The sequence below is a fragment of the Thalassophryne amazonica genome, chromosome 19 (assembly GCF_902500255.1).
Source record: "Thalassophryne amazonica chromosome 19, fThaAma1.1, whole genome shotgun sequence".
Taxonomy (NCBI): Eukaryota; Metazoa; Chordata; class Actinopteri; order Batrachoidiformes; family Batrachoididae; genus Thalassophryne; species Thalassophryne amazonica.
This window is the reverse complement of record NC_047121.1, coordinates 72,481,692-72,499,058: the sequence shown is the minus strand read 5'-3', so window position 1 is coordinate 72,499,058 and position 17,367 is coordinate 72,481,692. Positions and strand designations below refer to the sequence as shown.

At 39.1% G+C, this 17,367-nt stretch overlaps 1 protein-coding gene across 2 annotated transcripts in view; it reads left to right on the top strand.

Annotated features, from left to right (window-relative positions):
- Positions 1-16,930, top strand: part of LOC117500649 (gamma-aminobutyric acid receptor subunit rho-1-like) — a 45,415-nt gene extending 28,485 nt beyond the window's left edge. For both annotated transcript variants that reach the window (XM_034159397.1, XM_034159398.1), the window contains exons 4-10: positions 1,122-1,189; positions 3,202-3,425; positions 5,727-5,809; positions 8,831-8,971; positions 10,699-10,851; positions 12,593-12,789; positions 16,139-16,930. In XM_034159397.1, coding sequence (XP_034015288.1) covers positions 1,122-1,189; positions 3,202-3,425; positions 5,727-5,809; positions 8,831-8,971; positions 10,699-10,851; positions 12,593-12,789; positions 16,139-16,441 — 1,169 coding nt within the window. In that variant the 3' untranslated portion in view covers positions 16,442-16,930. The remainder of the gene's footprint in view (positions 1-1,121; positions 1,190-3,201; positions 3,426-5,726; positions 5,810-8,830; positions 8,972-10,698; positions 10,852-12,592; positions 12,790-16,138) is intronic.
- The last annotated feature ends 437 nt before the right edge of the window (positions 16,931-17,367 follow it).

Below are 17,367 nucleotides of genomic sequence, written 5' to 3'. Positions count from 1 at the left end.
AGTCTTTCTATTAAGATATTTCAGTATTTTCAGTATAGGCATCAGATTTATAATTTCTGATTGAAAATGTTATAGAAATACATTTTATTATTATCACTAAAGTCTCACTTTGCACTGATTTGACACGATTAACAATTTATGCTGTAAAGAATGAAGTGTGATTGGTGATGAAGTGCAGCTGGATAAGATCATCCAGTGGTTGTTGGTTTTAGCCAAACAGACATATAATCTGAGCTCTTGGAAGTCTTATTGACAATATCCATGTAATCTGTGAGTTTCCAGTTAGAGCAGGCAGAGCTTAGTTCTTTACTTGCTGAGTGTTAATATAGTCCTTATGCACTGCTGTGTGTAAGACGGATTTGATGTCAGGTTTTTGGCTCGTAGGATTAACTAAAGATAAAGGCTTTTGTTTTTACTGGAGCAGAATATTGGTATATTGCAGGGGTGGCCAAGTTCGGTCCTTGAGAGCCACATTCCTGACACTCTTAGTTGTCTCCCTGCTCCAACACACCTGAATCCAATGAAAGGCTCATTAAAAGTCTGCTAACGAGTCTTTCATTGGATTCAGGTGTGTTGGAGCAGGGAGACAACTAAGAGTGTCAGGAAGGTGGCTCTCGAGGACCGAACTTGGCCACCCTTGGTGTATTGTCTCATTTATTTGCTTTTATTTATGCTTTAAGGCAAATAAACATGAGCTAAATAGATTCTACCATGAGGGCTTTCACCGACAAACTGAAGGCAGAGACACGTGCTGTTTTTAATCAAATCACAATGTGCTCTTCAAACACAGTCGGAAATCCAAACACCTTCCCTGTGCAGGATCCGAGTTTGGCCGACCAGCGCGTCGTTGATCTGTTATTGTGACCTAATTGTATTTTTACGCAATCACATGCTGATGAAGCACAGAAAAGCTGAAATAGGTCAAAATAAGCAGCCGCTCTGTATCTGTGTGACGCATTGTTCCAGGAAACATGACGTCCCAGTTGCTGTGATGGTTATGTTGACCGTTTGACCATCTGTAACATCTAAAAATAAAGCAGTTCTGCACAAACGTTCACCAAGATTTTATTCAGTTTTCCTTATTGGGGATGCTTTATTGATGTAAGTCCATCTGATTTCAGGTCCTCCGATTCCAGTTGGAGTAGATGTTCAGGTTGAAAGTTTGGATACCATCTCAGAAGTGGATATGGTAAGTTTAATTATAGCCCTAAGACCAACCGGGACATTGGTGGTTGACAGTCTAGGATTCACCCTGGACAGGACACCAGTCCATTGCTGGTTACTTACCCAGCCAAGGCTGGTACAAATTTACAGATAGGTGTGTTAACGTCTCCTGATTCTTTGATCATGCAGTCCCAAGTAGAGTCCTGAAACAAACTATTTCTCAGGTTAGATTTATTCAAAGTTAAGGCAAGATGTACAGATCTGGGTTCTTACCAACCTCATTCGCACAGGAGTGCGATTGTGCCAAGAACAAAGGAAAAGACAGAAATTTTTAGAGAAGTGATCGTAGGCGGTACAATAGGTGGGCCTTATTCTCAAAACACCTCGTCTTATTGCCTTTTGTAGACAGAGGGGAAGGCCCTTCGCATGCCATGCAGCCTGCGCGTGATCAGCTCATGAGCAAACCCAACTCAGTTCTCTGCGTGCTACAACATTAACTAGTTAGAACCAATTTGCGTGCACTTTTAGACAGATAACCGGAACGTATTAAATAGTATCAAATACTTGATACCAAAAGCAAAATAGTAAAATAGGGAATTAACACAGAGATATATCTAACAGGTGGACCAAGACGATGATAAAGTGTCTTGCCCAATGACAAAGATGGGTAGTAGCATGACTGGGAATCAAACCCTGGTCTACAGATTGGTATCCCAAATCCTACATCTTCATTTATATTGTACATTTCAAAAGACATTTACAAAATAACAAAACAAATGACACAAAAAATTGTAAATCTCCACCACATATGCTCCAGCAAAAGCATTCACAACACTTTTTTAAGCAAGAAACTACATTTTTAATTTAGATTTAAATTGCCCCTAAGGGCAAGGGAGACAACTGTAAATTGATTTTGGCTGTCAGCACATCTGATTTTCGCCAAAAGTTATCTTCTCAAATAAATAATAAACAGTCAAGAGTTTGCCACACATTGAGCAGCTTTTGTCACCATCTAGTGGGCGATGTGAGCATTTCAGGTCTTCTGGTACATTTCATACTTGAAACCCAAAATTCAATACAAAATGCATTTATAAATGCCAAAAAATGCATGATTTGTTTGGCACACCGATCTGTGATCTCCCAGTATTAATGTATAAAAATGGAAATTTTGAGTTCTTGAGTTAAGATATGAAAGTTTGCAGGAAGGACATACGGAAAGATGGAATTTCTCTGAACAAGCACAATTTACAGTTGTGAACAAAATATACCAATATTTACCAGGCAGTAGGAGGCCAGTTATGTTGTACACAAGGCACCAGATCTGCAAGATAATTAGGACCTAATCCGATGCCAGCCTAAGTAATTGTTAAAGTTTTAAAAAAGAATCCTAAAAGGGAAGCAGAAGCCAGTGGGTTTTAGATAAAATTGGCGTGATGTGTTCCAGAAATCACACCAAAATAAAAGGATACCATGGGTTGGCATTTCAAGACCTTTATCTGACAGAAAGAGCCTTATTAATTAATTAATTAATTAATTAACTTAATTACTTACTTATTTTTGGTTAGTTCAATGAAACAGTGAATTTACAATAAAATAGGGGTGCAACAACGCATTAGCTATACACGAAACAATACACATCAAGCTACACAATTACATCACTCTTCCCACTAATTATGTTTAAAGTAATGTGGTGAATGTTTTAACTTTAACAAAACAAAATTTTTATGAAGTACAAATTGTAGATTGCAACAATGAATTAATGTATTGTAATAAGCCAAAGAACAAAAGTGTGAAGAGAAACAAAATCATGACTGCTGATGGTATAATGTAACTAGCAGCTTCACCACTAGATGGCATTAAATCAGATACACTGCAGCTTTAACGAGATATGAGAAAAACAACACAGGAGAAGCCCAACCATTTCTCAGTGCTCATGATGATGATGATGAATGTAACACATACATCAAGCAATCTGATTGTAATTGTACTTTTAAATGGTGTTGACACGGATCTCGAGTTTGTTTTGTTCCTCTACAGGACTTTACAATGACACTCTATCTGCGTCACTACTGGAAGGATGAGCGGCTGGCATTTCCCAGCACTAACAACCAGAGCATGACCTTTGACAGCCGCCTGGTGAAGAAGATTTGGGTTCCTGACATGTTCTTTGTCCACTCCAAACGCTCCTTTATCCACGACACCACAACTGACAATGTCATGCTGAGGGTTTATCCTGATGGTAACGTCCTCTACAGTCTCAGGTGAAGAATTAGTATTGGTGTATTTTATATAATTTTGTATACAATAGATAGATAGATGGATAGATGGATAGATGGATAGATAGATGGATAGATAGATGGATGGATAGATGGATAGATAGATAGATAGATAGATAGATAGATAGATAGATAGATAGATAGATAGATAGATAGATAGATAGATAGATAGATAGATAGATGGATGGATGGATGGATGGATGGATGGATGGATGGATGGATGGATGGATGGATGGATGGATGGATGGATGGATGGATGGATGGATGGATGGATGGATGGATGGATGGATGGATGGATGGATGGATGGATGGATGGATGGATGGATGGATGGATGGATGGATGGATGGATGGATGGATGGATGGATGGATGGATGGATGGATGGATGGATGGATGGATGGATGGATGGATGGATGGATGGATGGATGGATGGATGGATGGATGGATGGATGGATGGATGGATGGATGGATGGATGGATGGATGGATGGATGGATGGATGGATGGATGGATGGATGGATGGATGGATGGATGGATGGATGGATGGATGGATGGATGGATGGATGGATGGATGGATGGATGGATGGATGGATGGATGGATGGATGGATGGATGGATGGATGGATGGATGGATGGATGGATGGATGGATGGATGGATGGATGGATGGATGGATGGATGGATGGATGGATGGATAGATACTTTATTGATTCCAGAGGGAAATGCAAGGCATCCAGCAGCTTACACATTAGACAAGACACACAAATAAGATTAAATAAATAAAAGAAGCTAGACCACTCAATAAAAACCACTAACTAAACTAAAAATAAAAATAAAATTTTGTCAGTTGCAATTTGTACAATTGCATGTAAAAGTTTGGGAACCCCTGATGAGTTCCATGATTTTCCTTTATAAATCACTGGTTGTTTGGATCTGCAATTTCAGTTAAATATATCATATAGCAGATGAACACACTGATATCTGAGAAGTGAATTGAAGTTTCTGCAATTGCTGATCCAAACAACCAATGAAAATCATTGAAATCATCGGATCAGGGGTGCCCAAACTTTTACATACCACTATATATATATATATATATATATATATGAACCATTTAAACAATATTATATTGAATGAACTGTGAAATGCTTTGCTAAGTGACACCTTGGACCCTATTTTGATGGCATATGCAGAACGACTGACTAAAATGATTTTGAGGCTTGTCTAAGTTCTATGAGCGGGTGAGTGAGTGAGTTAGTCCATCCCAGCCATCTTGTGTAGATGTTATCTCAAAAACAATAAATGCTGCCATCTTGTAACTCACCAAATCGAAACAACATATAATGAGGACAAACCCCATCACATTTAGTGAACTTTGATGCACCAGCTAACTCAAAAAAGTAACTTTATTTTGCTTATTCAATATCTCATAGATATGTCTGCCATCTGCTGGATGATTAATGGATACTGGATAAATTATCAAAAATTGCAGCTGTGGCTGGAGTCGTATGTCATTTGTCTACAGCCTGAACACATCATGTGCTCAGTGCTTCTCCCATACAAAGCTAACAAGCTAGCATCCACAGGGAAAAACATGATTAAACTAATTAATTAAGGACAAAATATACAATAAAATAGGAAAGTAAAACTGGAATTAAACAATAGATAGAAGATGTTGTTCAAGACAGTGCCAAAACTTTGCATCAGTATTGCAAATTAGTAATACTTGTTTTGGTGTCCAAACAAATGTTTCAAAACATTCCAGTTGCCCCCTCTGGTGTTAAAATGCATGAACACATAAGTGAATTAACTACTGTAGGATTGCACTGTTTCTGAATTTGATAAAAGCTAAAAATCAATGGATGGGGTGGGGGGTAGTCCATTTGTGCACTGGTTCTTGTGAAAATGATGTAGCATGACGTCACTTGTTTCATAAGTGGAGCAAAATTTTTAAAAAGTAACAATAATATGAACTGACAAAAGAAGAACACATTTTAAAACTTTATTAAAGCCACAGAGTTACATGTTGAACAATCCATATTTAAGCATTTTTGGTCAAATGAAGACACACAGGAACACAAAATTGATGTAAACACTGTGCAACGAATAGTTGCCGTGTGCCTCCAAATAACCTGTAGGAACAAGTCAAAAGACAACAATCGGCTTTACATAGTCACATCACACCAACAGCAAAGATGCACAGAGCTCCAATCCCTAATCCACCCTGACCTTATTTAGATTTTTCTCACCATGTAGTCAATCCTTCTGGTTTCACTGCTGTTTTCCCTGTAGAGTCACTGTCACCGCCATGTGCAACATGGACCTCAGCCGCTTCCCTCTGGACACCCAAACCTGCTCGCTGGAGATTGAGAGTTGTGAGTCGACAAACAGAATGTTTATGTCTACAAAACAGTCAGTCAACCATCTCTGGGATCACCAACCATAACACACTGTATGATCTAATATTCAAGGTCTCCAGAGGATGACACTTGGTGTTTTTGAAGGATGGACACTGTGAGCCATGATCAGGGGTGGGCACAGCTAACCTTACAGTTAGCTTCCATAACCGCTAATCAGTCAACCTGAAAAGATAAATGTGATAACACTAAAAAGATAAACCTCTAAAATATTAAGATGAAGCTACTGATAGTCACATAGCTGCAAATTTTTACTTTAGTAATGATGAATGAGTTTATTTGACACACACACACACACACACACACACACACACACACACACACACACACACACACACACACACACACACACACACACTTAACAAAAACATCTTGTAAAACAAAAAACTCAAACAATTTCACAGTTTTATACAGCCGAAAGGATGTAGGCAGAAACAAAACTCATAAATAACCCTTTAACCATTAAGAAAAACAATAAAAAATAACTTTGCTTTGTTTTTAGGCTCTAAAACTTTGGAAAACAGACCCAAAGAGCTGAAATTTTAATATGCTGAAGCATAAACATAGATGTTCACAAAAAGGTTTAGCATACCAAGGTCAGATCATGGTCAAGATGTACATTAATAGTTAAACAAACAAATGAAATTAAACTGTAGTTTCCATTCAACATACAGCACAGTAATTTAGTGGAAGCTATTTGGCCCGCTAATAGTTTTAAAGTATGCTGAAAAGCTAATCTGCTAAGGAAACAGTTAGCTTTAGGGGGAGGTGATGGTCTAGTGGTTTAAACCCCGTTTACACATAGACGGTTTTGTCGGCGGGTAGTATGTAGACCGAAGTTCGCGGTAGTTCCGGCTGTTTTCGTGGTGGAAAGGGGCAGAGCATTTCACCGGCGTTTTGACCACCGTACTAACCGCAAATACGCAGATAAAACGCCGCTAAATCCGCCGAATAAAGTGGCATTTTGAAGCCGTAGCATCCGGCACACATCAGGCAACGGGGGTTAATACCCAGTTCTATCCTTTACAATTGCAGGTTAAGACGCGCGTGAGAACGGCGGTGTTCTGCTGCCGCTGATAATGCCCTGTGTACCGCTGGATTTATCCAGGCAAATCCTGCGTTACTCCAGGAACTTTTGCATATAGGCACCGCCCCCAGAGTATAATAGGCTGAAGCAGCAGGAATACATGCCTCTGTCACTGCAGGGGGAGGGAGATCATCAGCCTTTTCTTCTCCTTCCTTTTCCCCTCCTCAACGTGTTGCTCCGTCTCCACCACAGGGCTACCCTCTGCTTCTGAACCAGACTTCTTGGTAAGTCGTTGCCGCTGCCAGTTTTCTTTTAGGAGGTATACTAGAGCTTCTCTGCAAAAATATCTGGAGCTGCCCGCAAGTGAGAGGCCTGCATGCAGCACGCTAGCGTTTTTATATTGACCGCCGCCTATCGGCCGTTTGGAATGCCATTTTAACCGGGAGGTGGCGTTTAGAACGGCGTACTGTCTGCTAGCGCCGCCGTTTTGTCTGCCTCTGTCGCCGATTAAAACGCCCTTGAGGATGCCGATGTGGGCTCTATCGCTGTTTTACACGCCGTTGATTAGGGATACAACGCCGGCCGCCAATTACGGCGGTATAAACTGTGGCACTACAGGAAGGGGCAGGATGAAACGGCGATTAAAAAGTATCAAACGCCGTTGTTCGAGTTGTCTATGTCGTCACGCGAATTCTCCTGGAGCGCTCCCGGAATTATTCAACATGTTGAATAATTTTTTCGACGATTCCCGGTAAAGCCAGAACTAAGTCACGCCCCCTAGTGCCGGCATTAACAACGGTGTGTGATCCTTAAGATGGCCAAAAACTCTTCCGGGATGCTTCCGGGAGCTCTTACCGTCTATGTGTAAACGGGGCTTAAGAGTTGGGCTTGAGACTAGAGGATCCTCAGTTCAAATCCCACACTGACCGTAAAATCACTAAAGGCCCTTGGGCAAGGTCCTTAATCCCCTAGTTGCTCCCGGTGTGTAGTGGGCGCCTTGCATGGCAGCACCCTCACATCGGGGTGAATGTGTGGGATTAATTTGTAAAGCACCTTGAGTGTCTGATGCAGATGGAAAAGTGCTATATAAATCCATTTGCTACTTAGCTGATTAGCTAAACTGTGCCCACCACTGGCCACGGTGATATATATATATATATATATATATATATATATATATATATATATATATATATATATATATATATATAAACAAAACTATTGCATCTTGATTTTAATGAAATACTCAGTAGAGAATAAAATCTAAAATCTAATGCTATAAGTAATGAAATTAATTTTTTTCTAGCACCTCTGTCAAGATGTTGCTACAGCATATCCACAGTAATTTAGTGGAAGCTATTTGGCCTGCTAAAAGCTGAAAAGCTAATCTGCTAAGGAACCAGTTAGCTTTGCTAGTTAGCTGTTAGCTAAATTGTGCCCACCACTGGCCACGGTGAGATATCTAAAAAAAAAAGATTGTGTCTTGATTTTAATGAAATGCTCAGTAGAGAATAAAATCTAATGTTATAAGTGATGAAATAAAGGTTTTTGTATCACCTCTGTCAAGATGTTGCTACAGGAAAGGCTAAGTCAAAAATGATTGAAATCTAAAGGGCAAATTACTGAGCTGATACATAAACCATTTCAATTTTGGACTGTGTGTAAGCTTAACTCCTGAGCGACCTTCTCAAATATCAAAATGTCATCTTTGCACAGTTGATATATAATCTCAGATGTTTCCTGCCATGATTATTTGCTGAGTCACAGGGCCAGAGAGTCACTGTGAAGGTGACACTTTCATAATAAACTCTCAGGAACTGCAAGTTTTATTGTTTTTGTTCAGATGCGTCACTAACTAACACATTCCGCACAGCTCAGGCAAACTTCCCGTTGTCTTGGTTAGTTGTGTTGCACATTTACGGTGCTTGTACATTCATGTATTTTCATTATAGATGCGTATACTGATGACGACTTGATGCTGTACTGGAAGAAAGGCAATGAGTCCCTGAACACAGATGACAGGATATCTCTGTCACAGTTCCTCATCCAGAAGTTCCACACTACGACCAAATTGGCTTTCTACAGCAGTACAGGTGTCCCACAGCAACAAGCACGTCGAACACATAAACTAAAGTTTACACACTCCTATGCATGCAAATAATTCACAAAAGAGACACAACTTAAACTACTGTAAAGCAGTCTCTCAGAAAAACGGGTCAGGTCTGCAAACTTGCACACCACTATGGATCCATCTTGGGTCCTGACACAAACTAGCTCATCGCCAACTCCCTAAAGTAGCTAACCACCTATCTACCACCACCAGGTGAAATGTGGGCATCCCCTTGGACTTCTCCAGCCACTGGGGACCTCAATACTGAGTCACCTATGTGAGGGATCATACACTGAGAAATGCGTCACATGGCCAAAATGTCATAGATGACACTCCCTCACCATGCAAGTAATACTCCTCATGTGAATCTCCCTAATTAACCGCAAAGTCGCAAAGTCAATCAAGCAAGAAATCAGTGATCCTCCAAAGAGACCTAGTACCAAAGACATCTATTCATCTCCTTAAAGCACTGGTTAGTGTCCAAGTATCACAACCACATATTAATACAGGAAGCACCAGGACCCTAAAGACTTGGACGTTTGCTGTCCTACAAAGGTACTGGCATCCCCACACACCTCTGTCCGGTGACCGCATGACTCCATAAGCTCTTCCCAGACGTCTCTTGATGTTAAAGCCAAATTAAGTGAATTCCTATAGTTTGTCACGTTCATCACAAGCAGACATGTCTTATGGCCGAGTCCAAGAAGTCATTGAAAGCCTGGGTCTTCGTCTTGATCCAGAACAATCTCAAACCCAGATACTTTGATTTCCTTGGTTGGCTTCTCAAATGCTACAATCGGGGTATCTATCAACGCCACAAAAATGATAGTATTGTCTGTGAAGTGAAGGTCTGCAAACATTTCTTCAGCACCAAAGGCACCTAAGCCACTGGTTTCCACAACCGTACCCAACACCCAAACCATGCAAGCATTAATCAGTGTAGGAGCCATAACACATCCCTGAGGAATGCCAGTTTTCACTTGGAAAAATTGAGGGGTTTTGCAGCTGCTCCAGCTCCACAGAGCACTCACAGTACCTGTGTATAGGCTGACTATGATCTCACATATTCTCAGGATGACCCAGAGATCCTCCTGATCAAATTAATCAAACTTTTTGCAAAAATCACAATAGGCTGCACAGAAACACTGCCGATATTCATGATATTTGCATTGTCAGAGAATAATGACACAACATGATTTGTACCGCTCTTGTGCCAATAATTCTTTGTCAGAAGGGAACATACAGTTGTTGTTGTCAGTTTGGTTGCTCCCGTTAATGTTTGGGGTTGCCACAGCCGCGGATACAGCGAGATCCACATTGATATTTGGCACGTTTTACGCTGGATGTCCTTCCTGATGCAACGCTAGTTTCACCTGGAGAAACACACACAGCCGCTGGTTTTCCGAAGTGGTCTCCCATCCAACTACTATCTAGATGTGGCACTGCTTAGCTTCTGAGATCTGGTGGGATCAGGCTGACACAGAGCAGACCAGCAGTGATTATATGATATTACAATTCCAAATTTTAAAGGCAGATATGAATGAAAATGTTTGGGAGCTCCTGTATTTAAGCACATTTTTGCAGCTGCCATATTTCCTGAAGCATAAAAAAGGATTTTGTGTTGTATCTTTTCTTGCCAGAATGACTGAGAGCTTCAACTTTCAGCGTTTCTATGTGTGTATCAGGAACTAACATATTTCTCCTTCTCAGGCTGGTACAATCGTTTGTATATTCACTTCACCCTCCGGCGCCACATCTTCTTCTTCCTGCTGCAGACATACTTCCCGGCCACTCTGATGGTCATGCTGTCCTGGGTGTCATTCTGGATCGACCGCAGAGCTGTACCCGCCAGGGTTCCTCTAGGTAACACAGTGTCTTCTCATGTGGGTGTGACTTTATATCCTTGTCATTATTACTTTTCATAGGGGCCATGTATAGTTTCAATAGGGCCATGTAACTAGAAGATAGATTTGATCTCCTAACGGGACATGAAGAATGTGGGTGGGGAAGGTGAAAGAAAAGCAGTTGGTCTTCTTGAAAAAGGTTCGGTGTGCAGTTGATCTGCATTGCATGGTGCAGTAACCTGCTTCTTGTTGCCACTGAGGCAATAGGAATGCATTCTGTAAGACCTCATTGGCAATCGAATGATTCAGTTTGGAGTAGCGCCTGCCGAATGGACTGGAGGCCAAGGTAAGCAGCTAACTATATATAATAATAATCTTTAAAAAAATTAAAATTATATTTATTGAGGTCAACACCCATTTTTCCAATTTTAGGTATCCTCTCCATGCTACCATATACTTCTAATAACATTTTCACCTGTTTAGTGGCAACAAGCAGCCATTTACTGTGAGTGTATTGAACTTGACCTATTCAGTAATATTATGCAGTCGTTAGCGTGCATCAATTCAATTCAGTTTTGCTTAATTTTGTTGAATTTTTCCAAATTTTGGGAAGACCTGATATAATTTTGTTTAAGATTGGCCAACAATTATGGTCACAGGTCAAGGTCAAGTTGCCCAACCCATGCCAATATATAAAACATGGTTAATTAAATGAGTTCAGATATTTTATTGTTTGAGAATCCACCTGTTTAAAATTCCATGTAACAGTTGTGCTACATGGCTGATGCTTTGATATGTTTCGATTTAGTTAAGCTTTATTATTATTTGAAAAATATTTTCAGATGATCAAAACAAAACTTTGAGTCGGAAAAACCTGTTAAATTTTTTATGTCGATCAGGAATCTGGAATTTTATTTATTTATTTTTTAATATAGTGAGATTTGGTGTTTTCTGGTATTTTATGCACTTATCCAAAAAGTAGAACACTAATGGTGATGAAACACATCAGTTATACAAAACTGATGGCAACCAACAAGTGAATATTGATGCAGGTCTGGATAAAGATCTGGATTTGTTACAGCATTAGGATATTAATAAACAGGTTACTATATTAGTAGAGTATTATCCCAATGGAAATATCCAGGACTTTTTTACCTTGGTGGAATTTACACTTGATGATTGCTCTTCTAGTTTATATATTGTGTCTTTTGCTGTCTTCAAGATCAAATAAAAGTTTGAGTTCCGAAAAGTATGCATTCACATGATCAGCTTGGAAAACAGTATGGATCGTCTTAGTAGTCATGATAGAGTATGCCATGATTGTTGTTGCTTTGGTGTCAAGATGGACAAATTGGGACATAAGTTTCCGAGAGTAGAGTAGAGTGTTGGACTTGTGACTGGGGAGTCTGGTGTTTGAATCCCACCAGGAGCCCCAAAAATGTGTCTTGTTTTCACACTTAGTCATATTTTCCCGCTTTCAGAATGCAGTATTATTTCTTTTGCTGACACCCTGGATAGTCTGAAGAACACAACTTTCTTTGCAGACACTACTGCTTTGAATGAAAATAAACACCGGAATCTTTGCAAAGAAACATATCTCGATGATAAATTACTCACACTGTATATATACACTGGACAAAGTCTCCGTGATGCCGCCCATGGGTTTTCTGAAGAACTGTTTTTGATGTGTGTGTGTGTTTTAAGTGTTAGTCTTTATCATTGTGATACTGGTATATAAAAAGCTGTGTCCTCCACTCCAGGCATCACCACAGTGCTGACCATGTCCACCATCATCACCGGGGTAAATGCCTCAATGCCTCGCGTCTCCTACATTAAGGCGGTGGACATTTACCTCTGGGTCAGTTTTGTCTTTGTCTTTTTGTCAGTGATAGAGTATGCGGCGGTCAACTACCTCTCCACCGTGCAGGAGAGGAAGGAGAGAAAACTGAGAGAGAGAGTAAGTGCTGTTTCATAGAGATTCCATCTGTGTGGTCTGTAGTTACATTTCTTAAAAAAGGTTTTTTTTTATGTCATTTTGATGTGTCTTATAATTCACTCTGACAAATAAGATGGGTTATTTTCCGCTTGGGTACTTTTACATTTTCCGAACCAGTGAAATGATCTCAGGCAAGTTCATTTTTGTAGGAAGATGTAGTTATCTGCATCAGTGCTCTCAACTGAGAAAGAAAATGTTTCAAACACAAACAGCCGAAATAAATGAAAAATTATTCCGATGCTTTGGAAAAGCCTTGGCATGTAAAGTGTAGTGAGTGAAGAGATGTAGACAGGTGAAGGTGTCCACCCTTTTCAGTAAGTTCAAATGATAATTAAAAAAAACAATGAATCCTATTATCTTGGACTTCAAGTTCAACAAACTATTAAAATCTGGTGAACTTTAACGTACTAGGATAGATCAATCCAAAAAGCAACTTTGTTGTTGCCCCCTGCTGGATCTTTAGCAAATATTGATGGATTAGGAACAGGTGTGGTTCACAGATAGAGGGACAGACATGTACTGAATCAAATAAGGAAACCAACTTTCTGATTATTTAACCACAATTGTGTGTTAAAACTCAAATAATACAGGCATGCCTCCACACCACCCTCTTGAAAGGATTTGGTATGAATTTAGCCATGAAAGAAAAAAAAAAAGCAAGGAAGATGGGCAAGCGAGATATGCTGTGAATGGCAATATGATAAACTGTTTCTACAAAGTAATTTAAGAAATCAGAGACATTAACTACTATTTTCTGGTTGTTTTAACAGCAGTTATGTGGTAAAACTCAAATAACATGGTCACACACAGTCCTTCAGGAAGAATTTTGTATGGCATGTCTTTCTTCTCTTACACAATAGTTTTGAAGTTACATGTAGCTTTAATTCAGGGTTTTGTTTTTTTTGTTTTTTTTGAGTCCCTTTTATTTCCGAAGCCTATAGGTCTGGTGGCCACCAAGGTAATTACTGCTTGTTCATTATCATAGTACAAAGTCTGAAAGTAAGAGTCTCCCAAAGGTTTCCCATAACACCACAATAAATCTGTTTTGGCTGATATGTTCTTCAAAACACAGTCACAAAAGTTTTTCTAGATTACCAGATTTCTGAATGTGTCACTATTTATATTGGACATTGTAATGCTGACATGGTGCACTTGAGTACTGATGGTCGTAACTCAGGAAAATGCTAAACACGGTTAAGAGTCAAATGCACCATGTCCGTGTAACAATTCTGTGTTTTGTCATTACCCATAATGCAATGTGGCACAGTGTTATGAGGAATGCACAGAAAAATAATTGGACAAGTTCTACTTTGCGTTTCTTTCCACTGATGCAACTGGATTCACATTTTCAGTGCTAATATTTGAGATCTTTTAGCAGTACAGTTAATCCATAATCACCAAAGCTCAGGCTATTATCAACAACATACTTTTGTTCAGTGACTTTTTGTTCAAATACTCAAAGGAATAACAAATAACTTGCACCACACCAGAACTCATCCAACAATGTTGTGCACACTGTTGTGTAGCAATATGCTGTATTACGATTGACAAAACACAGAATGCCCGATATTTAGCACAATATCCATCACATGTACAAATCTGGTAAATCCCTGAAAATGTTCACCGCTACACACATACAGCAATATCTACATGATTCTGGCTTTACATCTAATCTAAAGCTGCTATTTTTAAGCTTTACTGAGAGCTCAAGAAGCACACAATTAATTATTTGCATCTAAAAAAAAATCTTCTGTAGTCAGGTTTAATATGCAAAAACCACCTGTTGCTTCCTGGATGTTTTCTGACTTCAACGAATACCTCACAAACTGAACTGTGCAGAAGCACGTCCATTTCAGGGATTTTAGTTCTACTTATTTTTAATTTGAAGGTGGCCAAATCTGCACAGGGTCAAAAAATAAAATTGGCCACATTTACCAAGGAGATGTGTTTTAAAGGTGTTGCAAAGATGTTATGCACAATAGTTCAGTGTTATTCTTATTGCACCCTGCAATTGCATTTTAACTACTGTATATAAAAAGGCACATTTCAATTCAAACAATAGTAGAATCTCACAAACAGCCAAAATATGAGCAAACAGAGGCATTGACAACTCAAATAGAAGACACAGTTTAGTTCATTTCACATAAAAATATTTAATCTATATTTTCTACACCAGATAAATATTTTGTAATTTGGCTCTCTCTAAGGCTATGATGATTTATTTTTGGGACTGCAGCTTGTATGTTGCTATTCTTCATCTGCCAAATGCTGTGGCATATGGAGCCAGTTTGCTCACGTACCCTGAGGAACATTTCCACCACAAACATCCGTCCAGAAATGTTTGATGCCAAAGTTAGAGCAAGAAAAGAAAAGATAAATATTTAAATACTGCATTTTAGAGTTTAATGGCAAATTATAGCAGATTTTAAAACAATGCAAACACATTTATTGCTGTTTATGGTTCTTGGCTACACTCGTAAAATGCCTCATTGGATGAACTCAATTCAATTATGTGCAGGCCTTCCATCTAATAAATATACATAACCCCAATTCATAAAGCACATTCATGCAAGACAATGTAATTTAATTTAGTTGGGACTACGTATATTTATTAGAGGGAAATCTAATCCAATGAGTCAGGTTTTTTTTTTAGTGTATCACACAAACAAATGACTCATTGGATGAATTCAATTCAGTTATGTGCGGATTTCCATCTAATAAATATATGTAGCCCCAAGTCAAATAAAGCACATTCATGTAAGACAATGTAATTTAATTTAGCTGGGACTGCATATATTTATTAGATGAAAATCCAATGCAATGAGTCAGTTTTTTTTTAGTGTATCACACAAACAAATGACTCATTGGATGAATTCAATTCAATTATGTGCGGGATTTCCATCTAATAAATATATGTAGCCCCAACTTAAATAAAGCACATTCATGCAAGACAATGAAATTTAATTTAGCTGGGACTGCATATATTTATTAGATGGAAATACAATGCAATGAGTCAGGTTTTTTTTTGTTGTTGTTTTTTTTAATGTATCACACAAACAAATGACTCATTGGATGAATTTACGTCAATTATGGTCAGGATTTCCATCTAATAAATATATGTAGTCCCAACTAAATTCAATTAAATTATCTTACATGGATGTGCTTTATTTGAGTTGGGGCTGCATATATTTATTAGATGGAAATCCTGCTTATAACTGAATTGAATTCATCCAGTGCATCAGTTTTTTGAGTGTACATTTCTAATATATATATGTATATATATTTTTTCCCATCTGCTGTGCCCACCTAGTTACCATGTACATGTGGTATTGGAAACCCAGATGAGATGATAATCGACTCCCAAATCACCGGGTATGGGTCGATGGATGTCAACACTACGGGGACTTGTGGTTTGCCGGACAATGACAGCCGTCAGGAGAGAATGTTAGCCCAGGTGGCACTGAATGACCCGCAGATCACAAGCCAGGTGAAGGCATCCAGAAGCTACGTGAACATCTGGATAGACACCCACGCCATAGACAAGTACTCGAGAGTCGTCTTTCCTGGAGCGTACATCCTTTTTAATGTCATCTACTGGTCCGTCTACTCGTAACCTTGAGTCAAAGAACACGTCCGCAAAGATACTTTAGACTCATTTGTAGGGAGCGAAAGAGACTACATTACCCATTTCACTTGAGAATGCGGGGACCACTGCTGGATGGGACCATTGCCTTCTTGACCCAGCCACTTAAAACTCAGTTTTAAAAGAACGATTGACTCTTTTACGGTTTCATGTTGCAACTACAATGCAGATGAATGACACAGTCCACGTCTGCTACTTTTTCTTTCTCGAGCAGCATTCCGAAAAGAAATGCTGCGTACTTTCACAAGCATTGTGAATGTTGCATGTGTTGAAATTCATCCCTGTCTCCTGAATATGAACTACATGACTCTGTGATGTACAAAAAATTGGACAAACCTGATAGTCTGACTGCTTTTCATCTTCAAGAGGATTTTTCCTTTTCAGCGCAAGTGTGTGATTATATATGTGTTAGATGTAATCCTGTATCAGTGCAATTATTTTGCACTGACAATGTGATTTGACAATGGTCAGTATAAACAAAAAAAAGTGCTGTGCAAACGTTTTTGATATCCAAGAATGTGAAAGGAGGCTTTTTTAATGTTTTCCCCCACTCAGCAGTGAGTCAGCAGAATAATACGTTTCAAAACATTAGCTAATAACACCTGCAGGCATCACTTTAGTCAATCTGACATTTGAACCCAGTGATGTGGATTTTCACCGAAGTGACTGACTTTTTGCCTCTTGCCAGGGCATTTCTGGAATCTGCCTAAGTGTGTGCCACATTTGGTCTAAATCAGATTGAAAATGAATTTTTTAAAGAGCCATTTTGGGTCAACCTCCAATGACACCAAGTCTGGTAGAAATCAACAAAGTAACCCAAGAATATCAGGCTGGCATGCAACAGACATGATCTTGCCACCAGTGATTTGGCAAATCTGATCTTGCTGGGCAATTCC